Source organism: Cynoglossus semilaevis, chromosome 8 (genome assembly GCF_000523025.1).
Source record: "Cynoglossus semilaevis isolate Cse_v1.0 chromosome 8, Cse_v1.0, whole genome shotgun sequence".
Taxonomy (NCBI): Eukaryota; Metazoa; Chordata; class Actinopteri; order Pleuronectiformes; family Cynoglossidae; genus Cynoglossus; species Cynoglossus semilaevis.
The window spans coordinates 13,952,637-13,978,634 of NC_024314.1; the positions used below are offsets into that span (position 1 = coordinate 13,952,637).

Genomic DNA, 25,998 nt, shown 5'->3' on the forward strand with positions numbered 1-25,998 from the left:
GGACTTTTGTATTGTGGAGAGATCATATTTGCAGATTTAATATTGTTTGTTTTTGTTTTCTAACAGTCAATGCTCCAAAGTTCGTGAAGAAATTACATTTTAAAAAGTTTATAATTATTATATTATATATATAATATTATAATTATATTATAAAATGTTCAAACTCCACTGTTACAGAATCGCACTTTTAAAGTGACTGTAGTGAATTTCCTGAGTCGTCGATGAATGAACAGCTGCGATGGTCGTCGTCTTAAATCACCGCTCCGTTCCACGGACTTCTCTGTGGGGATGTGGAGACCTGAATAACGCTCTACTTTTAAAAATATATCGTTTATGATAAAAATATCAGACACAGCGATGTTGTGTCTAAATTTGAAAAGTGTGAATGAAAGCGTGTCACTGTGCGTGTGCGTGGTTGAATGATTGGAGCGGAGGAGGCGGCGTGGGAAGCGCGTGGCGCAACGGAGGTGGCGCGGACCTGGAAAACACCGCTGCGTTCAAGGACCCTCTGCTGTGGGAAAGTACAGTTTCAACGAAGGCTTTTCAGTGATGTGATGGTGATAATTATGATTGGTCGACAGTTTGTCTGATGGAATGGTGGTAATGACAACAATGTTAATGAGAACGACTGCTGCTGCTAATGATGCTAACAATGATTTCAATAAGGATGATGATGATGACGTTTATTGATTGATTGATTATGACGCTAATGCTGACTTTGGTAATAATAATCATAATCATCATAATGACGTTAAAGACAAATCTGATGCAAAAGTATTTTTTTCCCACCGGCCCTGAAGCTAACACGGCTCCTCCTCTGTCCTCAGCCGCAGCGTCGGCGACTTCGCGCGTGCATGTGAATGCGCACGCACGCGAACGCGCGTCTGTGGGCGCAGGCGCGCAGGACTGTGGTATAAAGCCAGAGAAGTGGCGGAATCTCGCGCTTGTTCCTGTCAGTCACGCACCGACTCAGAGCCTGACCTGCGGTTTCCCCCGTCAGTCTGAGGAATCACGCCAGGTCTGCACAGCGGAATTTCGGTTTATGGTTGTGACAGACCCCGGAGCAAACATGTCCCGGACCGACGAGGTGCACCGGATCACCGAGAATGTCTACAAGGTAAGAGAGCCGACCGCTGAGCCGTGACTCAGTCCACGGGTGTCGATGGTTCACACCTGTGGTTCTCCTGCAGCAGCGGAGGGATGCCCCGGCTTTACACCGGCTTTGGATGCTCTGTGCGGATAACTCTGACTCAGTTTACCGGTCTTTTACTCCGGTTCTTACCTATGGTTGTTATACAACTGCCGAGCGATGGTTCTGTTGGTGCCGGGGTCCAGAGCTCTCGGTGCGGTCACAGTGAGTCTGTTCTCCGGTTCCTCACACCTGTGTGCAGCTGTGCAGAGAATTTCAGCTTTTTCTTAGGATTTCATAACTTGGACTAGTAACAGACCTGCTGTGGATTTTTATCTTACCATTAAAATACAATTATATAATTTTAGACGAATGCTGTTTTTTTTTTTCTTCAACCTTTGACTCATTGTTTTTTTTTTTCTTCAACCTTTGACTCATTTTTACAATTTTACAATCAAAATGAAAATTTCCTCCAAAGGTGAGAGCATGCGGTAAAATCTCCATCATTTTAATATACATTTTAGTGATATTTGAGTGACTTTGATTAATAAAGAAGCTTTACCCTGTCTTTATCACCTGACTGTCACTGTGACGACCAGTGGGAACCAGTGAGGTGATGGGTGTGGTGACAGGTGGATGTTCAGGTGAGGAACAGGAAGTAACAATACGACATGGCAGCATCAGAGTGAATCTTGGGAAATCTCAGCCTTGACTGGCAAAAGACCCTCTTGATACCCCAGAGTGAAATCTGAGGAAGGCTGAGTGTTTCTCCCACAATGCTCTCTGTTCAGATAGGAGAGTGGAGGAGGAGGAGGAGGAGGAGGAGGAGGAGGAAAGGTGTTACTCCCTCTTCTCACTCCTCTCTTGAGGAGGTAGATATTGGCTGAGGCATGGATGAGAATGTCAGGAAACCTGTCACTGTGAAAACACTGAGTCAAAGGGTTGCGGAGGAGGAAGGAGGTAGTGGAGGAGGTAGTGGAGGAGGAGGCGAAGGCGTAGGAGGAGGAGTAGGAGGGCAGAGTGACAGGTGAAGAAACTTCAGAGTGAACTTTTAACTCTTTCCTCTGCTACTCCTGTCTGTATCAGAAAAGTTCATGGAAATCGTTGGTCTTGTTGGCATCAGTAACACAAGCTGACCACAGGAGGCAGCAGTTGACGGGTAGCTCTGAGTTCCCACGGGTTAAAGAGTCAGAGTTTCTCATTCCTTTAAAATGAGCTGCAGTCAAACTGATCTGGATTTACTGTAACTGTGTTTTTAAATCTAAGTGTGAACAGTTCTCAGTCCCCTGGTGGTACTGTTGTGGTTCCTCTGTCTGTAGCTCCTCTGTCTGTAGCTCTGATGGTTCTCTCCATGTTCTGTGTGAATGAACACGTTCCTGTGAGAACATATGTTCCATATGTAACATTCATAAAAAAAGGTTGCATAAACACCCTGCTTACGTCACAGTGATGGTGATGATGTAGGAGGCTCCTTCTCTGGCTCCTTCTCTCCCTCCCCCCCTCTAACCCTCCCCCCCTTCTCCCCCCCCCCCCCCCCTCCCCCGCCTTCCCCCCCCCCCCCCCTCCCCCGCCTTCCCCCCCCCCCCCCCTCCCCCCCCTCCCCCCCCTCCCCCCCCTCCCCCCCCTCCCCCCCCTCCCCCCCCCCCCTCCCCCCCCCCCCTCCATCCCTCCCTTCCCTCCTTCTCTCCCTCTCCTCCATCTCTGTCTATCTCCTCACCTCCTCTTCTCCCGCTCGCCCGCCGCTGCCTCATCTTCTTTGCGGCCTGAGCTCGATGTGAGCTGAATAGTGATGGGTCGCCCCGACACAGGGGGGAATTCCTGTACGACCATATATGGTGCAGGAAGTGCACCCCCCCACACACACCACCGCCTCCATCTACAACTTAATGCTGTGTGTGTGGAATAGACTGCTGAGTCCGCCTCTGCCCAAACATAAGAGCTGAAGTGGAAAGGGGAATATTGGACACACAGACACAGACACACAGACACAGTGGAGTGTTGGAGCGGTGCAGCTCTGCTGCAGTGATTTTCCTCCTGACTGAGCAAAAGAAACAATGAGAGCAGCAGTGAGACATTCAGGATCTTCATCCTCTCTTCGCTTTAGCTCTTTCACCTCGACAACACGTCCTCTGTCTCAGTCTCTGTCTGTCCTCTGTCTCCGTCTCAGTCTGTCTTGTCGTCTGTTGCACAAACCAGCTCCAAATCCTTCTCCCCTACGTTCATGAATCGTCTTTCGATCGATTTCCTTATTTTTCTCTTACCTGGCTGTTGTCTAGTACCTGTATAGTTGTGCTGCTGTTATTATTTCAGCTGAATCTAAAATATCACCATTTTTTAACAAACTGCTGGTTGAACATTTTAATGCCTCTGTGCCTGCATGAGTGTGGAGCTGAGGACACACAGGCATTGACCAATGGAACGTGATGGCTGACTCCTGTTTTAAAAGGGACATGTGACCTATTAGATTTCTTGAAACCCTTCAAGTTTGAAGTTGTTTGTGGTTCGAGGAAAGGTCACGACCCCAGTGTTTGTTTCTGCGCTGAGCCCTTGAGCAGCGCAGCAGGTTCCGATGGAGTCAGTTCACAGTCGACTCCACTGTAATTTACAGCTCCACAGGATACGAGAGTGAGAGCTGCTGCTGGTGCACAAACAGAGGCACGTGCACACGCACATGCACGCTCTTCTGAGGCAGAGCCAGGTCACGGCGTTCCTCCCGCTGCTTGTTTTCTTGTTTTGGTAGAGCGGAGGCGTCGGTGCAGACGACGAGCGCAGGATCACGGCTTCGTTTCTGTCACTGATGAGCACTTCACTCGTGCTACGTTAGCTAATGTTTTCATTTGCAGTAGTTGAGTCCCTTAATTGTCAGTTAATTCACAGTGTGAGTCTCTGCAACTGCCACAGGCTGCCACTGGAGGCACCATTAGGGATAAGTGGCTCCTCTGGGAATCAAACCCAAACCGCTACACTATGGAACCACTTATACAAAGACAGAGGGATGTTTTAAATAACTGCTTTTGATCAGAAATAGCGCCACCTGCTGTCTGTCTCACAAGCAGCATCTGGACTTTTCTTGGCTTAAATGTGTCACTTAGGTCCACTGACCTCGTATTTGAACCGTGCAGTAGAATTCTTGATGTTTTTAATACTGTTCTGGAGAAGACAGTTGGAGAGGTCAGTATTTGGCTGCACAGACACAAAGCCATTATATTCATTATACAACACAAGGAGGTGTTGTACTTCAGTACTTTAAAAAAAACTTTTACACACACACCCGTGTACCACGTATATTCAGACTAATGTTAATTTCACAACTCTGGTCGGTGTAGCTGGGATTGGCTGCAGCTCCACCTACCAGCGGGAACAGGATCAGCAGGTTGAAGGTGGATGGTTAAATTAATTAAATGCTTAAGATCCAGGGGTTGAAGGAACGACTCTGAGGACCACCTGGAGAACACTAGATTCACCAGAACCTCAGAAGGTCCTCAAAGTACAAGAGGAATTAATTGATTACAAATATTTTGTAGTACAGAGTTCTGTGTATTTTGGATACTGTTATATTGAAGTACACACAGATGTGACACGTGTTACTGTTTAGTGTCCTGTGACTGCTGTCATTCAGGTTGAACCTCATGGGTCGCATTCCTGTTCCAAACTGTGGTATTTTGCTGTGGAGTCAAACACACACACACACACACACACACACAGCTGTCATCTGTCAGATGAGGCATTAGAAACACACAGTTTATACAGAGAGCGGACTGAGTGATGTGATTATCAGATGAAGTGTTTACTCTCACGCTCCAGAGTCTGGAGCTTCTTCTTATCTCCTCACATCAGTCAGCTGCTGTAGTACCAGGGAGTATCTGAACCTTCTGGTACTACAGCCGCTGGTGCTGTTGTAGTTGTTCACTCAATAGGAGTGTGTGTTGTGCTTAATAGCAACAAAATGACGTGGTGTCACTGTCTTCTTTCACTGAGCTGGTGAGGAGGTGTTCCACTTCTGGAATCTAGATCTAAATCTACTCCAGTGGCCAGTGTTCTGGGTTTGAGTCCAACAATCCTGTCTCTTACTGTACCTGAATGAAGGACAGCGTGGAGAAGACGAAACACTGTACTATTACCAGCACCGCTCGACACAGCCCAAGTACCACCAGTGGAACGCCTACCATAGCTTTGGAACCACAGAGTATTTTGGGTCCCATTTTAATTTTTCTCACCACAGGACACACACACACCCACACACACACACACACACACACACGTGTCTGTCATGACCCGGTTGATGTTAACCTGTCTAACTGACCCGTCTCTGTCTCCATCAGTCCATCATGGAACAGTTCAATCCATGTCTGAAGAACTTCATCGCCATGGGGAAGAGCTACGAGAAGGCCCTGACCAGTGAGTCCAACTGTCCTCGTCCGTTTCTCTCTCTCTCTCTCTCTCTCTCTCTCTCTCTCTCCCCGTCTCCTCATCTGAGTCTTTGTACCATTGTACCCACATGTCAGTGGTTGTCCACTTCTGATGTCCACATGGCTGTCTCTGTCTTTTTTCCCCTCCATTTGCTTCATCTTTGTCTCTGTTATGTATTTTATTTTTATCTCTGTTTTTAGTCCTCTCCTTCACTCCTTGTCCTCCTGTCTCTTTCCTTTCTTCCACTGTCTATACTCGTCTTGTTTTATATTCTGTCCACTACTTTATTGTCATCTCTTCATCGTCTTCATCAGTCAAATCATCTTTTCTGTCCACCTGTCTTTACCTGACCCTGTATCCAGGCTCCTTGACATTTTCTGTCCGCGCATCTTACCCCGCCCCTGTCATATCCTGTCCACTCTTAAGTCCTTGACTCTTCTCTCTGTCTGTCCATCCTTTTCCACTCATTTGTCATTGTTTCTGTCTTTCTCTGTCCCCTCATCAGCCCTTTTTATTTTAGGATGTTATTAGTCTTTGTTCTATAATGCTTTAATCGTTTCGTCCTCCATTTTTGTCCACTCATCTGTTCTTATCCTGCCTTTGTCTTTTTCTTCTGTCACTCATTAATCCTCGTCCATGTCGTCCTCTCTTTTGCAATCTCATTTTCTGTTGTCCTCTATCCACATTTCCTGTCCAATGCCCAGGTTTGTTTGGTTGGGTGTGATGACAGTGCTGTTGTCTCTCTAGCGCCCTCTGTCTCATCACCATGTCTTTTATTTGCAGATTTAAACGAGATTTGATTGCGCCCAAAATGTTTTGAAGTCTGTTTGCTGTATTTGCTGGGCTTTGTCTCTTTATCTCTCTGTCCCTTTGACTCTCTATCCCTTTGTCCCTTTGTCTTTTTGTCCCTTGTCTTTGCTTTTTTGTACGTCAAACTCTTTGGGTCGTACAGTAAATAGCATGAGCAGCGTGCATGTGCACGTGCGCCACCTGCTCAAGGTCAGAAACAAAAAGCTAGTGAAATTTCATGTGGTGAAAAGTAGAGCAAGAGGAGGAGGAGGAGGTGGGGAGGAGGACAGCACTGGGTCCTGCGGGAGACAGGAAATAGGACAGACGACGCTGGAATCCAGGACAAAAAGAAAACAATAGAACATTTAAAGGAAAAGTCCAGAAAACATCATCAAAGCTGTTAATGTTTCGTTGCTTTACAGACAGGTGATCCGCAGCTGTTGACCTTTTACATTTCTAAAGTAAAGCAGGTCGTCATCAGCATCGGTGCATATACACTGTTATATATGCTGTACTTCATCATTGACATGTGGCTGCAAACCCACAGTGAGATGCTCCTGAGAATGCTCTTGTGTTTTGTGCTGTTGACTCTGTGGTTTGTGACCCGTGGTCACGTTCAAGCTCCAGGTTGTTGAGTTGAGGCTAAGGCTGCGCAATGCTAGGCTAAATGCTGATAAAATGTTGTCATCTGATGGGGAAAAAACTGGAATTGTACCTTTACCACGTGTATCTGGGACATTCACTGTTTAATTAGCTTTCAAACATTATGTATTTTTCTTTTCTTTCTTTTTCTTTAGCTCATCACCGTTAGCATTCACATTAACATTTACCTTTTTCATTGTTTACTTTAACTCATACTCATCGTCAGTCCTCCGGTCACAACCTCAGACTTTATTCAAACCTTTTCCCCTGACTCACCAAGACTCAGTCCACTCAGCCCACTCAGTCCATCCAGACCACAGATGGACTCTACGCTGCTGTTACTACGAGAGTTTGTCCACGTGACAGGTGCCAATCTGAACCGACCAGAATAGACCGCAAACATAACTGTGGAAAAAATGATGCGCCTCAGGTTCTGTTGACACTTGTACAAAAATATATCAACAACAAACAGCCAAACCAACATCCAGTTGGCTTTGTGTATTTTTACATCTGAACCATTCAGTACTGTGATAAGTACTTGACGTTTGATTGATCACAGGTTTCAGAGAATTCACTGATTAATTAAATGGGCTCAAGAGAAGTTTAGTATTTAAGTAGAACTAGCTTCTTTTAAATGTTCACATGCTGCTTTGTTAAAGCATTTGAATCTTTGTTTATGTTAAAGAGTAGCTGCTACTGCAGTTCCATCTGCTTCCTGTAGTGGCCTCTATCGAGCTTTTTCTTTTCTTGCCTGGTTTCCATTTCCACCTGCTGCTCTTTATTTGCCTTGCTCACCTTCACCTCTGGGGGTGCTGCAGTTTGGGGGGACCTGGTAGACACAGTTTTAACTCCGCCCACTGCTTCATGTTTCCAGGTGTCACACACGCTGCCAAGGGCTACTTCGATGCTCTGGTGCGGATGGGCGAGATGGCCAGCGAAAGTCACGGCTCTAAGGATCTTGGTGAGTCCTTGTAGAGACCGTAGCACCCCCTGTTGGGGAGAAGGAGGGTAAGATGAGCAGGTGGTGGATGGGATGGCAGATGTTACTTCTGGATCACTACGTCCTAATAGAACTCTGGAGTAGGACTGCGCCGGCTGTTGAGCACCAACTACTCCCTGTTTAAATCCAGCAGTCCTGCTGATGATGTCACCTTTTACCCATCATCCATCTGTGCATCACTACGTCTGTCATCAGAATAGCTGTCATTGCTTTTGTCATGTTCATGTTCTGTCTGTGACTCAGCAGCAACTCTACAGTGGGCCGGGAAGATGTGGCCCATATTATAGTTCACCAGAATCCCCAAGCTGGTTTTGCTTCTTCTGGATCAGTGTTTTCCAAAGTGTGGGGTGGGGCACCATCGGGGGCACAGAGCTCTAGTGGTCTTGTGTGGAAGGAAGAGAAAGGCAGATGAATTTGAGCAGTACCTGAAGTCTGGATCTGAGGAGGAACTCGACTGTTGTCTTATCTAAAGGGGGGACACGGGGGGGGGGGGGGGGGGGGTGAGGAGGAGGTGTGATGGTGCTGAAGAAAATATTGTGAACTTCTGTGTTGCAGCCTCAGCTAAGTTACCTGGAACTGTTTCAGCTTCTGGCTGTGGAGCCTCTTTGTTGGTGTCATTAGCATCATGTCAGTAACAGAGTGTTAAAGCAAGTGCTAATGCTAATGGAGTGACATTCATTAGCGATAGGTATGGAGATTTAGCAGGTGTGAGTTATCTCATTAAAATAAACTGAATCTGGTAAAGACCTCGCTTCTGTGGGGGGGGGGGGTATGATGATGATGATGGTGATGATGATGATGATTTCTGACTTTATTTGCTGATGATAGACGGACAATTGGTGTCCGTATGTCTCTCTCTCACTGCCTATCTATCTAACTCTCTCTTCTCTCTCTAGGTCTCCCCTCTTTCGAGTGTCTTTGGTTCTCTCCCTCTGTCTCCCTTTTCTCTGCCTTTATTAATTTTTTTTCTCTCTCTCCCCTTTCTCTGTGGCTCCCCCTTTGTCTCCCACCGTGCATCTCCCCCGCTCTCTTTCTCTCTGTCTCCTGGTCGTCTCGGGGAGAACACACCGACTGTGCACTCGTTCTAAAAATAACCCCACATCTCTGCTGCTGAACACCGAGTCCAAACATGGGGCGATGGTGATGTCGGTGCGGATGAAGAAACACATCGTCTCTCTTCCGTATACTAAATATGGATATGGGGGCGGGGCCATCAATAAATGTAGACAGGAAACTCCTGCAGTTCCTGTTTCCTCCTCTGACCATATATGGAGAAGCTCGTTCATCCAGACAGTGGTGGAATCTCTCAGCCCTGTCTCAGCCTCTTCCACAGAACAGCAGACGCGTTAAAATCAATCTGTTTTTAATATTCTCAGCGTGGCTCCATATGGAGGTCAGACCTGTTGGTGACCTCTGACCTTCAGATCTGTTGACGCGGCGTTAGATTCCGTTATTTAGTTTTCTGAGGGTAAAGGTTTTCTTCAGTAAAAAATGACTAGCTCTTCGTAGCTCTTCCCCACGGCGATGAAGTTCTACATTCACATGTGAGATTTCAACTAGCAACCCAGCTGCCAGAGATTTAAACAAACACAACAACTCTGCAAACTGAAATACCAGCTGCCAGAGATTTAAACAAACACAGAATGATCACATCTCTGCAAACTTTCTATAAAATACTAAAACTAAAACTACTGCAGTATAATATTCTCTCAACAGTGCCCCTACTGGACATCGACAGATCTACAGTCACTGCTCTCGTATTTTCTGACGTCACGTTTTTAATGTGCAACGAATGTGCAAGGTGCAACGATGGTCCTCTGTTAGAAATGTTTCTTTGTCATTGTCAGTGTACGCTGTGTCCTGTAGATGGCGTCTGTTATCTCTTCCCTTCGCTGCCTTTGATCTGTCTCTGTTGCTCTAACCTGCTGTTTTTCCTCTTTCCTTCTTTACACTGCGTCTCCAGAAGAGGCAGCGTGTAGGTATCTGACCACATCACGTCACGTCGCTGTCATTTGTCCAGTCACACGGTTGATTCAAAAATACATTCACAGGTGTTTAGTCATGTTCTCAGTCAAAGTTTTTTTTATTATTATTCCATCTGCATTTTTCTGGAGTTTTCTTTGATTTGACCCCGTCCTTGTCTGCTGTTTGTTGTCTTCACCGGCTGGACCTCAGCCCCTTGGTCTCATTGGCTGCTTTTTTTCCCTCTCCAGGGGACGTCCTCTTCCAGATGGCTGAAGTTCACAGACAGATCCAGATCCAGCTGGAGGAGATGGTGAGCTTGTTGGTGCCGAAAGCAGCAGGAGCTTTCTTCACAGTTTCTCCGTCAACATTTTCATATTTGAATATTTGAATATCTTCACACCGTGGTAGAAAAATAAACACTTAGGTTCATTTAAAGCTGGGCTCAGTAAGTCTGACTCACGCCTCCATATCCTTTAAAATCCTCTCAGGTTTCTCCTAGTCGTAACTGGTTGTGATGTCACGTCCTGTCTGTGTTGTCTGTAAAGGTCGACTAATTTTTTTTTCATAATTGTTGCTTTACTTACAGTTAATCTACAGTTTTCTGTTTTGCTAACTGTCCTTATGATTGAACTAACTTTAGCTGTGATGTCACCCACGTTTCAACAGTTTTCTGCCAAAATTATGTTTAAACTTTTTTTTCTATTTAGTAGACTAACTTTTAGCGGTTTAGGCTAACTAGTGGCTATTTAGTGGCTAACTTGAAGTGGTGCTTCATTGTTTGTATGTGTGCTGCAGCTGAAGTCCTTTCACTATGAGCTGCTCACAGAGCTGGAGAAGAAGGTGGAGCTGGACGCCCGCTACCTCAACGTGAGACTTCCTGATTTTTTTTTTTTTTACATTTGAAAAATTGAGAAGATAGCAGGTTTTGATCATGCTGACACACATGTCTCCGTTGCCCTCTGCAGGCAGCGTTAAAGAAGTACCAGATGGAGCACAAGGGCAAAGGAGAGAGTCTGGAGAAATGTCAGGCGGAGCTGAAGAAACTGAGGCGTAAAAGTCAAGGCAGCAAACAGCCGACCAAGTACGGAGACAAGGAGACGCAGGTGAGTGGGTGGGAGAGAGAGAGACACGCTACGTCCAGGTGAAGGTGAGGCCCAGGCACACAGACGGGTGACGTTGTGTCTGTGTCTTCTGTGCTCAGTACATGGAGGCCATCAGTAACAAACAGAGCGACATGGACGTCTTCGTGACCGACGGCTACAGGAACGCAGTAGCCGAGGAGAGGAGGAGGTTCTGTTTCCTGGTGGATCGTCAGTGCAACGCTGCCAAGAACAGCAGCAGCTTCCACAGCAAGGTCAGCAAGACACCTGGTCAACGTTCTCATGAATGTTCCTCTGAATGTTCCTGCATCGGTCTCCTGAGCAAATTTATATTTTCTTTCCATCCCGCCGTGTTCTTACCTCTTGTTCCTTCCTTCTTCTCCTTCACTCCAGAGCAAAGAGCTTCTATCTCAGAAGATTCCAGTTTGGCAGCAGGCCAGTTCTGATCCCAACAAAATTCCAGAACGGGCCATGTTCTTAAACCAGCAGATGATCGGACCAGCAGGACCAGAGTCTAAAGCTCTGCCAGAGGGGGCAGTAGTGTTCAGAGGCAGCCCCGGAATGCCTCAGCAGGTATGTGACAACACTGGGCCGACAGTATTGCAGAAAGTTATCCAAAAACAAACTCTCAGTTTGAATGAATCTGATCCAGAAATTACCACCGTATGCCGACGACTCCACCGTGCATTCGAGAGCTTGTTTATTTAATAAATTCTTCTTCCTCTCAGAGGCTGATGGGAGTTGTGGATGGAGGGCTGATGAATGGAGTGGGTGGAGCTAATGTGGCAGGAGGAGGCGACTACCAACAGTGGATGGAGGAAAAGGAGGTGCAGGGCAAAGTTTCACCACAGACCCAGAGGCACGGAGGAGAAGTTTTCTCCAACACACTTCCTGTACGCAAGGCTGCACCTGCCAAGAGCAAGACCACACTGAGTAGGTAGACAGAACATGAACTGCACCTAGAGCGCCCCCTGTGTATAGAAGCAAATGTGAAATATTTAAAAAGGAGATGCATTTAGACTCAGCCATTGGAGACCAGTTCAAATCTGTGACTTCTGACGACTTTTCTCTGCTGCTGCTTCAGGTTTGATGAATGTTGACTTTAAATGTTTGTTTATATTCCTGTCACTGACACAAACTGACCACAAGAGGAACCAGTGGACCAGCAGCACCTCAGTTATTGTCTTTCTGTGTAAGCCCGTGCAGATGTTTTGAGTAAATATCCAGGCTGATGAAGTCAAAGTTGTCAGATCAGAATTAAAGTCCCCGTGGTTACACCAGAGCGTCCTGTTAAACCTCTGCTGTTCTTCCACCAGCGGAGACTCGGACGTTGCCTCGCTCCAGCTCCATGGCTGCAGGACTGGAGAAGAACGGCAGAACCAGAGTCCAGGCCATATTCTCCCATGCAGCTGGAGACAACAGCACCCTGCTGAGCTTCTCTGAGGGGGACACCATCACGCTGCTGGTCCCCGAGGCCAGGGACGGGTGGCACTATGGAGAGAACGAGAAGACCAGGATGTGAGTGGAACCTCCGAGAACACTCTAGTACCTGTGAAGTACAGTGCAAAACAAGTATATTTACTAGTCTCTAATGAACTCTTGGTTTTTTTAATGAAGGCAAACTTTAGAATGAGGTTGTTGCAGCGCCCCCATGTGTCAACTTTATGAATATCTTGCATGTTTTTATAGGCGTGGCTGGTTTCCCTTCTCCTACACGAGGATGATTTCTGAAGGAGAATCCATGAAGCATCTTCCTGTTCACAAGTACGTTTTTTTTTTTAACTCAATTGAACATGCTAAAGCCAATTTAGTGTAAAACAGTTACTGTATGAATGTACAATAACCATGCATTCAACTGTAGAGGGCGCTACTGCCTCAAAGTCATTATTTCATTTCATTTTTTGTGTCGGTCAGCCTCCGCCACGGGAAGAGCATCAGCACTGGGAACCTGGTGGAGAGAGAAAATATTGCATTTCCTGTTCCTGATTACACCGTACACTCCCACATGGGGGCGCCGCACGGCAGACAACAACAGCAACAACGGCCCTACAGCGTGGCAGTGCCAGGTTTCCCACAGGTTGGGGTAAGTGAGATGTTTGGGATTTTTTAAACTTTTACTCTAGCACATGTGTATTGTTAGTTATCACAATATCAATGTCACTTTAACACCTGTCACCACTAAGAGGCGCTCTGTATTTTTGACGGATAGGATAGTTTTAGCATTTTTGGTGAACATTATACAGATCCATATTAACTTAAAATGTATAGACATATGTATGTTTTATTGATCTTTATTCATTTTTTCTGTTTGTTTTTTTTTAGCAGGGAGTTGAAGAGTATGAGTCTCGCTTCTCTACAAGGTAATTTATTTATTTTTTTACAATATGGGGAGTTGAAGAGTATGAGTCTCGCTTCCCTACAAGGTAATTTATTTATTTTTTTTACAATATGAAGTTGTTGTGTTTTTTTTTTTTTTTTGCTATTCATCAATTTAAACATTTCCTCAGCTGCACGGTGTTGCTTTTAAAAATGTCGATCAGAGGATGTTTGTTTCTTCCTTCCATTGTTGTAACTCTCTTCTCCATCTGTGTCCACAGTTCCACAGATGGAAAACTCATTTCCACAGTGTGAAGACACACACCGTGCTCTTCTCTTTAATCCTGCTGCGTTCGTTGTCGCAGAACAACACGAAGACGACTGGAGCCACGAGGAGCCTGGATGTTTGGCTGCTCTTTGTCGTGCATGAACTGAACGATTCCTTCAGTAATCACCAGGATCATGACGTGAGGCATTTAGTAAAACCACAAATGTTATCTTTGGTGATCCAAAACACGATTTTAATGCTGTAAAAAGAACAACTCTAATTTTAATCTTCTCTTGCGTCGTTGCTGTTCTCTCCTGCTCCTCTGACGTTAGAGGAACTGTACCACGAGACGAGAACGGCCAATCATAAAACAGGCCGAAATATTAACGATGAGAATGTTTACTCTACAAACACCTGAGTGTGCAGCCTCACTCACTCTGAGATTTTATCCATCAACCCATTTTATTATTGTTGTTCATGTGTTCATAGGAGCAGGTCTTCAAAACTGCCACCTGTCTCCCAGGACCACCAGTCTGACCAACATTAACTACAGCAGCACAGACCCTCACGCTTTACAATTTGCTGACAGTATCAGTCAAAGATGCACAGTACAATGAAGTACAGTAGTACTACATAGTACTTAATTCTAATTCTGGAAAGACACTCACAAGCAGCCACAAAATACATGTTCCCACACTCACCACAGGAGGGAGCTATATTGAGACTAGTGGTACAGGTACTACAGTTTGAGGAGAGTAAGAACAAGATTTTCCAAAGTAGTATTTAGAACTATATTAGCACAGTGGAAACATTGCACTTCAGAATTAAATTTAAAATAAAGTTGAACTCCTCACATTCAACAGCAAAATCAACCCTACGGCTCAAGCACTGTAAGTATTTAAATTCAGGTCTTTTTTTTTTTCTTTTTTTAACCAAATCCTGTAAATAGTATCCTGTATGATAAACAACACTGTAACATAATGTGTAAAGTATTAATGGAAGTATTATATGAACAACAGGCTTTTGTTTTAAATAGTTTTACTGTGAGGAGACAAAATGAATACGTTGATGTGCATGATAAGAAGAAAGTATAAACATGTACGTGTTAAGTCATGAACTCTCAAAATGTATGTTAGCTTTAAAAAACATTAAAAGTACAAAATAAACCCACTTAAATGTACATTTCAGTTTGTTTCATGTTTTTTAAAAATAAATCTGCTACACATCCAAACATCAATAAACGTCAATAGTTTTTTAAAAAGGAGGCTGAATGTAACAATGTCTTGTTTTTCTAACGACTTTAGCTTTTCTCACCTTACATTAAAAAGTTAAATAATGTACAAAATGTGTTGACACTTCCACATGCCAAGCTCTGTGTAAACCTTGTCAAAGTCGCCAACTAGAGCTTAAATTTAAAATATTATATTAGCTTTGTGTATTTGTCTTAACTAAAATACTATTGTGTGCTAATCAAGTCAGTTGAAGCTAAAATTCTCGCACAATTTCTAACTGTGATGACATTGATGGAAATTTGGCCCAAATCAACTTTAGGCAAGACAACGTCATGTTTATGCTACAACAGGAAGAAAAAACGAAAAAGTTAAAAAATAAAGTGTTAATGCCTGTTTGCCTTGGTCACATCAGGGTCATGTGAAGGTCAGAGTTCTCTGTTGAGAGGTGATGGTGCTCCAACCCCTCTTCCTGAGCTTCACCCTCCATCACTTGGAATACGGTAGCGCCTCCTGCAGAGACAGGCGTGAACGCGGCGGGGGGAGGCACAGGAAGCTGCGAAGAGGGGGCGTGTCCGGCAAAAGGCTGAGTGTTCCCTGTGGAGGATTCTGGGTAGTGTGAATCCTGGTGGAAAGGGAGGTAGAAGATGGAGGAAGATGTCGGGGAGGAGGATTCCTACAGCAGGACATAGGACGCAGTGAGTGAGTGAGTGAGGACAAGAAGTGAAGGGGTGAGGGTTATAAGAGGTGGAGAGGTGAATAAATGACACAGTAATGGATGAGACATCATGAAGATGTCAGGTGAAAAAACACACAGTGTCACGTTCCCACACCAAAGTCCATACAGATATACAGTGATTTTAACGTCCATGGACAACGGACCATCTAGTCTTTTACTCCCTCTTGTGGTCAAATTGTGTCACTCACGTTAAGCTCGTGTGTGCTGCGATAATAAACAGCTGATTTTCTCTATAGGCTCTGGTGTGGCAGACTTGGTGGTTTGACAACTTCCTGTTTCCTGTTACATAAGGCCTCTAGTCTGACATTATTAAAAACTCGTTTAGTCCTTTGACACGAAGCTAAAATAACTGTTTCACAGTCAGGCAGCCAAGTTGGTCCAGGTTGATAAACAAACCTTGTTTTAAAAATGTTCTAAAGCAGCAATGGTCACGAGAGAATCAGGAGATTTTTTTGTGAGATGATCTTTGTTTATGCAAGAAAAGATGACGTTTAGCTGTTAAAGGGTGATTCTGCAGTTTTAGCAGCGGGGGATGGGGATGAATGACGGGGAGGTTACAGGGTAGCGGGCGGGGTCACATACGTGCTGCTGAGCGGGGTGTACGTCTGTAAACATGGGCTGGACAGACGTCGACTCTGACGGACCTGAAAGTAACATTTGACACCCAGATGAAGAATCGCTACAGACGTCATCACACTGAGGAGCACAACCCTTACCCTACTTTCCTCCAGGCTAACCAGTAGTCTTTTAAGGTCATTTCTTCACCGCTAGTCAAGATTTTAGCATTTTCTCAGCTAACTTTAAGTTTAGTTTAGTTAAGGCTTTTTTAGCAAATATTTTAGTTTTTTTTTTTTTACCTCACTTGTGTTTTTCTGTTGATAGATGGATGTTTTATAATCTGCACTGTTGTACTGCAGTGTGTCCTGATGCCACCAGAGGGCGATTCTTCAAATGAAAAGAGGGAACTGCAAGAATTGGTTTTCTCATAGAGACTGAAGAGGTGAGAACTCCCTGTGACTGAGTGTCGTGTTCAACAAATAATAAACGATACAAAGTCTGCATTTTCCAAGTACGAAATATTCTCCTGCTTTCCTGACAGGAAGTCATAAAAAACTCTTTTGTCTCACAGCCCACTGCCAAGTGTAAACAAATGTATTATTCTTTTAATCTATTTACACAAAAGAATGAAAAATCTGAGGTGTAAATATGTTTTTAAGCTCCTAGCGCCGGTGATTTAGAAGATTATGGTGTTTAAATTTCATTTCCTACACAGTTAATCAGATGAAATAATTATAGGAAAAATGAACTAAAACCTACAGAGTTCATGGAGCGTCCAGACCCACGCTGAGACACTATGGCTCCTGAGATGGCTCTAATCCAGCTGTGCATGTCCTCTGGACTGTCGGCCTGAGGGACAGACAGGCGGAGACACAGACAAAGACAAAGACAGAGAGAGATGTGGACATTTTCACAGTCAGAGACGCTGAGGTTAAAATTCTCTGTGTTGTGTTTGTGTTTCTTCTCTACCTGTATGAAGAAGGTTCTGGAGCTGGTGACCATCTGAAACAGGTTGTCCCTCATCATCAGTTCACTGTATGACACACACACACACACACACACACACACACACAGCACATTAGTCACATAGTTATCTAGTCACATGACTGCCCTGCTCTCACAGGAACAGGAAGTGATCCCACCTCTGTTTACACTCCTGAACTTTGTGGATCTCCTTCAAGGAGATGACTCTGAGCGGCTCACGGTCCTGACGGAACAAGATGGAGACGAGGTCAAAGGTGAATCCACAAAATAACAGAGATGATGATGATGATGATGATGTGCTGTGACTGAGTTCTTCAACTTTTATTAGGCCACCCAAATTGGCAGCAGCACAGAGCACGGGCTATGTTCCTTGTATTGACCACATGGGGGCAGGAGTGGACCAGCAGCTCCCTTGTCACGGTGAGATCAGTATGGGAGATTGTGTGGGTCACAGACCCCGTTGACCTGTTAAAACTGTGATGTTTTCACTGAGACTCTGTCCCTCAAGCTGGTTTTGGGTGCAGGGATAAGAATCAGCTCAGGTTTTGTGTCAGCTCCTTAAACTGAAGGCTTTAGTTGACAGTAGTTGATACTTAAATGGTACAAACACACACACACACACACACACACACTGACTGACAAACTAGGTGTGTCCACACATGTAAGGAATTCAGAAACTATGCTGGTGTTTGTAGACACATAACACCCTGAAGGCAAAACTCTTTTCCTTCTCCTCCTATGTGTGTGTGTTGTGTGTTGTGTGTTGTGTGTGTGTGTGTGTGTGTTCCTTGTCCTCACCAGGTCAGATTTGTAGTAACTAAGTGCATTTTCATCCAACACAAAGTATCTTCTCTTCCATGTTTTCATCTGTGAAGGACAAGTGAAGGTCAGACTTGTGTCAAACTTGTCTCACTGTGGACGTGTCCACACAGTACGTGCCCTCTCCCTGTCTCACCACAGCTCCCTGTTTGACACAGTATCCAGTCTTGATGACCGTCTGGTCCTGAGCTCCTCTAGACAGATAGTAGGGCAGCTGATTGTGGCTCCGCTTCAGTCCTCCATGACCAGCTCCATTCTGCCCGTCTGCCTGCTCCTGAAGTAGACACACACACACACACACACACACACACACACACACACAGACAGACTTTGTGTCATTGTCTGGTTCTTTCTCTCAACCACCTGTTAGGTAATGTTCATCTCCACATGGACAACACCATAGAGAAGCTAGATGATTAAAAATGCTAAAATGCTAACAAGGTAAACCTCCTATATAGTCTTCAGACCTGAGGGCAAAAAAATAATTAAATCCTAACAGATTAGAGAAAAAAGAGATGCTTAAAAACCACACAAATATTTGGAAGGACTAAAAAAAAAAAGCTAAAATATCAAACACGCTAAAAGAGACAAGTAGAGGATGAGATTTGCTGAAACAGCTAAGAGAAGCTAACAGAATGTTCTGTGGCTGCTAACACAGACCGTCATCATTTCAAGACTGTCCTATTACTTGACCTGAATTTAATCAAACCAATTGTTACAACCTTAGTTCTTCAGTTTTAAGACCAGCCTTCACTTGTCTTTTCTGCAGCCCCAGTGGTTGTGGCTGCATTCCATTTTGGACAGGACTGAACGTGCTCTGTGTGTGTGTGTGTGTGTGTGTGAGAGAGACCTGTGTAGCAGTAATGATGGCGACTCCTCCAATGATCTCAGTCTTGTAGGAAACCTGCTTCATGGCGCCGAGAACATCCTGTGGGGTCTCGGCGTGCACAGCAGTGTGACTATTACCTGATTTTGGAACCTACCAAGACAAACACAGAACCGTTTTTAAAAAACGTCAGAGACGCCATTACATATATTTTTGCTATTGGCTAACATCTGTGTGTGTGTGTGTCTTACAGTAATTTTGGTGGCACTATTGAGAACATTGATCCATTCCACCAAATCCTGCTGGTCATTGGCCTGAAGGTAAAACTTCCTCATTCCTGCATTTATGACTGGGGGAGAAAGAGAAAGAGAAAGAGAGAGAGGGGGGGAAGGGGTTGGGGTACAGGGAGTGAGAAATTGGTAGAGGGTGACTTGGTCATGTGACGAACAGGAACGTCACACACAAAACTTCCTGAAGAGGAAACTCGTGTGTGATGCAAATCCAGATCTAAAATAAGCAAGAGGAAGTAAACAAACTCTCCCTCACACACACACACACGCAAATGTGCGCTAGGTCAAGGTTATTGTACAGTTTCCTCCTATTGAGTGGCCAAAAGCTACTGTTAGTCACCAGAGGAAGAAGACCAGGCAGTAAGTGACAAAAGAGAGGAAGTAACATTAACGAGGGGGGAAAGGAAGTAAAAAAGGAGGTGGAAGAAAGAAAAGGAGGTATGGAAGAAGGAGAGAAAAAAAGTGACAAGGAAGCACAAGGAGAGCTACAGGTACGGCATGCTGATGCCACCTGGATGGCCCACATGTAAATGTGCCATGTGAATATGAGAGATGCTCATGATAATGTGTAAGTTTTAGTTGTAGCGCCCCCACCAGGATTGTAACTTCACCTCACTAACTTAAATAGTTCACAATTCAAAATGGTGTGTGTGTGTGTGAGAGAGAGAGAGGGAGCTGAAGGTATACTTACCAAAGCAAAACTCTGCTTTTGGTCTAAGTTTTGTGGCATTACTGACCTTAAAGACAAAATGATGATTTTTTTTAAAAATGTGAATAAAATCAATCATAAATCACCACACACCAATGCTAACAGGCTAATAGACCTGTGATAGCATAAAATCACATTGTAAAGATATTAAAGTCTAATCCAGACAACACCTGTTTTGTATTGTAGGAGCGGCAGCCAATCCAAACAAACGGCTGGAGTCAACACAGACTTTCAGAGGTGAGCAGCCAATCATGAGGCAATAAGTCAAACAACCACTCATTGCTAGATACAAATTATTGGTAAGGTACCAGAGTTACCCACTGCTCCACCGTCCAGTGTTTAGGCTGACTCACCATGGATATATAGGAGAGCTTCAGAGCCCCAACCTCAGCAGACCCTTTTGGCAAATTCTTTAGGACAAAAAAAAAAAAGATATATTATATATGCAATATTTTTGTCTATAGAGATTAGTGCAGTTCAAAATAAAGGTTAATTCAATACAACGTATTTAAAACATGGTACAATCAGAAGTTAAAATAAAAATGCAGCGCCACCTGTGGGTTGTCCATGTACCACAGCAGGCTACCCTGCTGTGTGTCCAGAATGAAGTATCGCCGCAGAAAACGACCACTGTTTTCGTCCTCCTCAATGTCTAGGAAACCGCAGATGCGACTCTCTCGGTCCACGTACGGCATCGTGACTCGCAGCGAGTCGGGCTGCTTTGAATCATCACAGGAACGATGACTAAAACAAACTTGCTCTAGGTTAAAAAAAAGAAGTTTTTACATCAATTTCATAGTTAAATTGTTCTCGTGTTTAATAAAAGTTCAGAAAATGTCATTCCGATTTTAGTGTGAGATTTAGTTTATTCAGAGGTTAATTTGTTTCACAAGAGAGTGAAAAGTTCAATTTGTTTTAACATTATTTATTTTTAAACAAAGGTATAACTTGATCCAGTTAAGAGTGAAAGTAAAAACTAGAGTAAACCTTACACCAATGTTAAATTAAGATTAGTTCCAGCGAACGATAAAAACTTATTTTTGCTACAGTTAACGTTAGAATTAGCATAATTCCTGTTGAGTTTGAGTGTGGTTTGTTCTAGTTTACAGTCAAAGATAACTACACGTTACATAAAAGCACTGTTCTAAAGTGAAATCTTACTTAATTACAAACGAAAGTGAAATATAAGTTAATTCCGAAGGTAATTTTTCCAACAAAGTAACATTTAAGATTTTATGTTAGCATTAAAAGTTGATTTGTCAGTTACCTTGATGCCAGACTTACACGAAAGTAAGTTTGTTTCAGTTTAGTGTTACATTCTGGTTGAAACTGGTTTTAAGTGGAAGAAACCAAGCAAAAGCAAAACGGCAACAAATAAATAGCAAATACATCTATAACATGTATTTAACGTTGCATTTGTCGCGTTAGGTAGATTTTACGCACCGTTTTAAAAACAGTAAACCTAAAATACTACAAACTAAAAGTTAAACTCATTTGACCTTAAATTGATATTTATACTACCAGTATGGTACTGATAATATTATAAATGATATTAAACATGATAATAAGGCGATAATCAACAGAACCACGAACATCGTCATGGTTTCCTCTCCCTCCCTTCTTCCTCTCTCTGTCAATTTTCTTCCTCTCTTCTTCTCACTTTCTTCAGATTTTAATTCTTGTTTATAAATGAACACGACTAAGTGGTTAAGTTGATAAACAGAAAAAACAATCAGAGAGAATCTTTCTTTACTCACACTCTTCAGCTCGGTCCGACTCCGGTTTCAGTGTCAGAGTGAAAGTAGCGTTTGCACAAACCCACAGAACTTCTGCTCACATTTTTCAGAATAAAGGCACATCATTTTCCCGTAAAATGAGGCAAAGCGGAAATCTAAATCTATGTAACAAAATACAACATCATCCTCAACAACAGAATCACAACCTCCATAAGTGTCATTACAATAAACTAAATTTAGGGTAAAATAAATTATATATATCTAGTGCATATTATATAATCTAATTGACATCCTAACATGAAAAAAATGCAGTATGTGGGACTTAAGGAACCTGCGGGAGGCGCTGCTGCTCCTGTGGCTGTAATTATGCAAAAACAGGATATAAAGGAGAGATTTGTGTCAAACACACACTCAGAGTGACAGTCGGAGTGATGAGCTGCTGATTGAAGAGGCACTGAGTGGACACATACACACCCACACACATCTGAGAAGAGGTATGAAATGGTTTTCAGTCATATCAGTGGATTTAAAAGACACTCTTCACTTTCATCCTCTACTTCGTCACCACCTCCTCATTTCTGCTCATCTCTTCTTGTTCGTCTACATAAACATGTCTTAGACTGACATTGGCTGTTTTGCTATATTTCTGGCTAACCTCTCGTTACAGTTGAACTCTTTTAGCTACATTTCATAATACCTAGCTTTATCCATACCATGTCAACTGAATCATTATATTAACAGTAATTTCATTACATACTAAATTCATATTCTATACTTCCAAGGTATTTGGAATATATAATAGCATTTATATATCTTGGCCATTTTTAATCCATTTTAGCTAACGTTCATTATTTCTAGGCTGGTTTTTAGCAATAGTTGGGTTACTTCTTTCTTTTTCTGCTGTGTTATGGTGAGCATATTTATCACAATGTTTTTGCTGTTTAGGCCAAACCCACTGTTTTCCCTCAGCTAACCATTTCTAGGTTAAATTTAAGGCATCTTTAATGTTTAACAGACTAACTTCACTCTTGATACTTTTGGGAACACGTTTTCCAAATCATGTGATGGTGCCTAGTTATAATTTCTTGTTCACTGAATTGGCTTCTTATCCCTTGTGCTACACTTCTTATTTCCTGAAGGATTAATGAAGTTCTATCACTTCAGCTCATCAAAGAAATGTTTTGCCGTGTGGTCAGTGAATGTTTCCTGTACAAATGAGTCTCACATTCAGTTGTTTCAACATTTTTAGTTGTATCTCTTAGTGCTGGTGTGATGGTGAATTCCTGCCACCTTATGGTTCCTGTGAAGCAGCTTCAACCTCTGAACTTGTTGCACCTCCGTTCTCTGAAGCAGTGAGCTCTGATTGGACATGTAATGTCCGCTCATGAGAGCCTCTTCAGGCACCCACATGAGAAAGGCATCGAGTCCAGCAATCAGAGGAAAATTACAGCAGCATTCATATTCACACAGCAGACGTGAGTAGAATCATTTCCCTTCCTCTCAATTCTTTCCTACAGAATTCAAATATTCTTAAGAAATGTGGAGGACAGATTTACCAACCATGAAAGCAAAGTAAATATTGTGGCTTTGTACAAATTCAATGGTGATAAATTATCAGTTAGACCCTGAACAAGACAGCTGTGCAACCTGAAAATATAGGAGAGAAAAAAAATATATATACACACATAGTCTACTCAGTAGCAATTTAAACATTTTTTATTATTATTATTCAGAATCACAAGTTCCTGCATTTCCAACAAAGTCAAAGGTCACCCTGTGAGGAGACAGGAAATGTTAGAGTTTGAACATTAAATTTCAGCTGCTAGGACTTCAACTTCAATTACCTTCCATTCTCCTCTATGGAGTTCCTTTCACATCAGGAGTAGCTTTACTGGAGGGGTCAGCAGGAGGGAGGACTGGTGGTTCACTGTCAACTGGAATGTAGTAGTCTGGAGTGTACTTTGTGTGGGAGAGGAACTCTCGTAGCCGCTGGTAACCACTGTTGGACTGGATGATGTAGGATGAAGGTAGAGGAGGAGACGTCTCACTCACAAACTCTGCTGCTCCTACAGGACTGGAATCCCAAACTGTGAAGTCCGGGAAGGGACGAGACAGAAACCAGCTGTTCACGTCAACAACTCCAGCCCCACCTTCATCCTGTGGCTGCTGGACTTCAGGAGATGCTGGTTCTGCGCTGTCTGTGTTCTCAGCAGCGTCAGGTTCAGGTTGACCACCGTCAGGGGCTGCAGCATAGTGGGAGCCATAGTTGTAACCAACGTACACCGAAGCAGAATCTGCAGGCTGAGGAACACCTGGAGAACCTTCATTGGAGGTAGAACCAGACTGAACCTCTGGTGTCTTCCCTGGGCTGGGTGGAGGCTGAACTTGACCTACACCTTTGGATGGGACACCAGGAAGATAGAAGACAGCAGGTGGAGGATTCTGGCCAACAGCAGAGCCTGGTTGACTCAGGCCATCAGACGGTGAATTAGTGCCACCTGAGAACCAGCTCCGTGCTTGAGGATGATTGAAGGCTGAAGGAAACAACGAGAGTTCTTCAGAATGTAGTTTTAGACAGTTCTAAAGAGAACTGAAAACTGTTTTCTAAAAGTTTTACCACCATGGCCAGGACTCCAAGGGGGGCTGACAGCAGAGCTAGGTGGTCCATGAGGGTCTTCTGCATGCTGTTGCCTTCTAGTAGGAAGCACTAAAGGCTGTTGATCAGTATCCACACCAGAACTCCAACTTCTTGCTTGAGAATAATCAAAGACTAACAGAAAAAAACAGTTCAAAACACACTTTATCATTTTGAATTTGAGTCAATTTTGAAGTATTAAACCATCATCAAGTCAGAATGGCTTACCTTGGCCTGCAGGATAACATGAAGCTGTGCTGAAGAACATCAGAGAGAGCCAAGAAACCCTAGAAAAGTGAAGTGAAACGTTTCAGTTTTTTTCCCAGAGAATTGAAAAATTACAACAATAAAAAATAAATAAATAAATAAAAAAATTCACTGACCTGAAGAAAACCATCAGCAACATGTTTGGCTAAAGAAGGAGCTAATGAGGCTAAGACCCTCTGCACTGTTTTTAAACTGATGTGCTAATCTCGCTCACATAATTACTTACACCTGAGCAAAAAGCAATGCCATTGAACCTCACCTGGAGAACAGGGCGGAGATTCCAACCACGCCTGAACAAGAGGGTGGAGCCAATTACCTCTCATGGTTAAGAGCGTGGAGGTTTAACCACACATTTGAATCTGGTGTGAATGGAGGCTCCGCCCTCTTGACCAGGTGTCGACGATGTTAATCAGAGTATAAAAGCAAACTGAACAGCAGCATCATCATCTCCTCCAGTCTCCTCCTGTCATGTTGCTGAAAGGGTGTGTAAGGTAAAGGCAGTTTGTTTTTACATATATAACAGTGTTTGTTAAGAGTAATGTTTCTCTGTCCTTTGTTTGGTCAGGGTTTCTTGGGTCTGTCTGCTGTTCTTCAGCACAGCTTCATGTTATCCTGTGAACCAAGCAGGTAAATGCTGTGATTTTCATGGTGGTTTAAAAAAAAACTTGTGATTTTCATGGTGGTTTAAAAAAAAAACTTAAAGAAATGGTTTCAGTTCTCTTTAGAACTGTCTAAAACTACATTCTGAAGAACTCTCGTTGTTTCCTTCAGCCTTCAATCATCCTCAAGCACGGAGCTGGTTCTCAGGTGGCACTAATTCACCGTCTGATGGCCTGAGTCAACCAGGCTCTGCTGTTGGCCAGAATCCTCCACCTGCTGTCTTCTATCTTCCTGGTGTCCCATCCAAAGGTGTAGGTCAAGTTCAGCCTCCACCCAGCCCAGGGAAGACACCAGAGGTTCAGTCTGGTTCTACCTCCAATGAAGGTTCTCCAGGTGTTCCTCAGCCTGCAGATTCTGCTTCGGTGTACGTTGGTTACAACTATGGCTCCCACTATGCTGCAGCCCCTGACGGTGGTCAACCTGAACCTGACGCTGCTGAGAACACAGACAGTGCAGAACCAGCATCTCCTGAAGTCCAGCAGCCACAGGATGAAGGTGGGGCTGGAGTTGTTGACGTGAACAGCTGGTTTCTGTCTCGTCCCTTCCCGGACTTCACAGTTTGGGATTCCAGTCCTGTAGGAGCAGCAGAGTTTGTGAGTGAGACGTCTCCTCCTCTACCTTCATCCTACATCATCCAGTCCAACAGTGGTTACCAGCGGCTACGAGAGTTCCTCTCCCACACAAAGTACACTCCAGACTACTACATTCCAGTTGACAGTGAACCACCAGTCCTCCCTCCTGCTGACCCCTCCAGTAAAGCTACTCCTGATGTGAAAGGAACTCCATAGAGGAGAATGGAAGGTAATTGAAGTTGAAGTCCTAGCAGCTGAAATTTAATGTTCAAACTCTAACATTTCCTGTCTCCTCACAGGGTGACCTTTGACTTTTTTGGCACCATGTGATTCAGAAATAAAAGCTTAAACAGAA

At 43.8% G+C, this 25,998-nt stretch overlaps 4 protein-coding genes across 12 annotated transcripts; 2 read left to right on the forward strand and 2 right to left on the reverse strand.

Annotated features, from left to right (window-relative positions):
* The first annotated feature begins 234 nt into the window (after window positions 1-234).
* LOC103382288 (brain-specific angiogenesis inhibitor 1-associated protein 2) lies at window positions 235-14,790 on the forward strand. 5 transcript variants are annotated; one of them, XM_017034609.2, is made up of 15 exons: window positions 235-1,117; window positions 5,452-5,527; window positions 7,845-7,931; window positions 9,934-9,945; window positions 10,184-10,245; window positions 10,731-10,802; window positions 10,901-11,038; window positions 11,137-11,289; window positions 11,429-11,608; window positions 11,764-11,968; window positions 12,352-12,553; window positions 12,725-12,799; window positions 12,950-13,118; window positions 13,361-13,395; window positions 13,633-14,790. In XM_017034609.2, exons 1-15 carry the CDS (start codon window positions 701-703, stop codon window positions 13,664-13,666), a joined length of 1,917 nt encoding a protein of 638 aa, XP_016890098.1. In that variant the 5' UTR covers window positions 235-700; the 3' UTR covers window positions 13,667-14,790. The 5 variants fall into 5 exon arrangements, with proteins under 5 accessions (XP_016890098.1, XP_016890097.1, XP_008313250.2 ...); XM_017034608.2 differs by having other exon boundaries at window positions 237-1,117; window positions 13,358-13,395; XM_008315028.3 differs by lacking the exon at window positions 9,934-9,945 and having other exon boundaries at window positions 240-1,117; window positions 13,358-13,395.
* Window positions 14,641-21,617, reverse strand: plekha1b (pleckstrin homology domain containing, family A (phosphoinositide binding specific) member 1b). 3 transcript variants are annotated; one of them, XM_008315027.3, is made up of 13 exons: window positions 21,531-21,617; window positions 20,328-20,533; window positions 20,127-20,183; window positions 19,756-19,801; window positions 19,026-19,123; window positions 18,799-18,927; window positions 18,085-18,222; window positions 17,928-17,996; window positions 17,288-17,352; window positions 17,115-17,178; window positions 16,905-16,994; window positions 16,170-16,231; window positions 14,641-15,473 (listed from the first exon to the last, which is right to left on the reverse strand). In XM_008315027.3, exons 2-13 carry the CDS (start codon window positions 20,466-20,468, stop codon window positions 15,338-15,340), a joined length of 1,095 nt encoding a protein of 364 aa, XP_008313249.1. In that variant the 5' UTR covers window positions 20,469-20,533; window positions 21,531-21,617; the 3' UTR covers window positions 14,641-15,337. The 3 variants fall into 3 exon arrangements, with proteins under 3 accessions (XP_008313249.1, XP_008313247.1, XP_008313245.1); XM_008315025.3 differs by having other exon boundaries at window positions 14,641-15,524; XM_008315023.3 differs by lacking the exon at window positions 16,170-16,231 and having other exon boundaries at window positions 14,641-15,524.
* A 1,592-nt stretch (window positions 21,618-23,209) lies between these two features.
* On the reverse strand, window positions 23,210-24,683 carry LOC103382285 (basic salivary proline-rich protein 1-like). 2 transcript variants are annotated; one of them, XM_008315022.3, is made up of 5 exons: window positions 24,528-24,683; window positions 24,373-24,431; window positions 24,130-24,279; window positions 23,354-24,043; window positions 23,210-23,283 (listed from the first exon to the last, which is right to left on the reverse strand). In XM_008315022.3, the coding sequence occupies exons 1-4, from the start codon at window positions 24,548-24,550 to the stop codon at window positions 23,367-23,369; spliced, it is 909 nt and encodes a 302-aa protein (XP_008313244.1). In that variant the 5' UTR covers window positions 24,551-24,683; the 3' UTR covers window positions 23,210-23,283; window positions 23,354-23,366. The 2 variants fall into 2 exon arrangements, with proteins under 2 accessions (XP_008313244.1, XP_008313243.1); XM_008315021.3 differs by having other exon boundaries at window positions 24,127-24,279.
* Window positions 24,684-24,758: 75 nt separating this feature from the next.
* Window positions 24,759-25,998, forward strand: LOC103382284 (uncharacterized). 2 transcript variants are annotated; one of them, XM_008315019.2, is made up of 4 exons: window positions 24,759-24,902; window positions 24,977-25,038; window positions 25,183-25,872; window positions 25,943-25,998. In XM_008315019.2, the coding sequence occupies exons 1-3, from the start codon at window positions 24,880-24,882 to the stop codon at window positions 25,857-25,859; spliced, it is 762 nt and encodes a 253-aa protein (XP_008313241.1). In that variant the 5' UTR covers window positions 24,759-24,879; the 3' UTR covers window positions 25,860-25,872; window positions 25,943-25,998. The 2 variants fall into 2 exon arrangements, with proteins under 2 accessions (XP_008313241.1, XP_008313242.1); XM_008315020.3 differs by having other exon boundaries at window positions 24,803-24,893.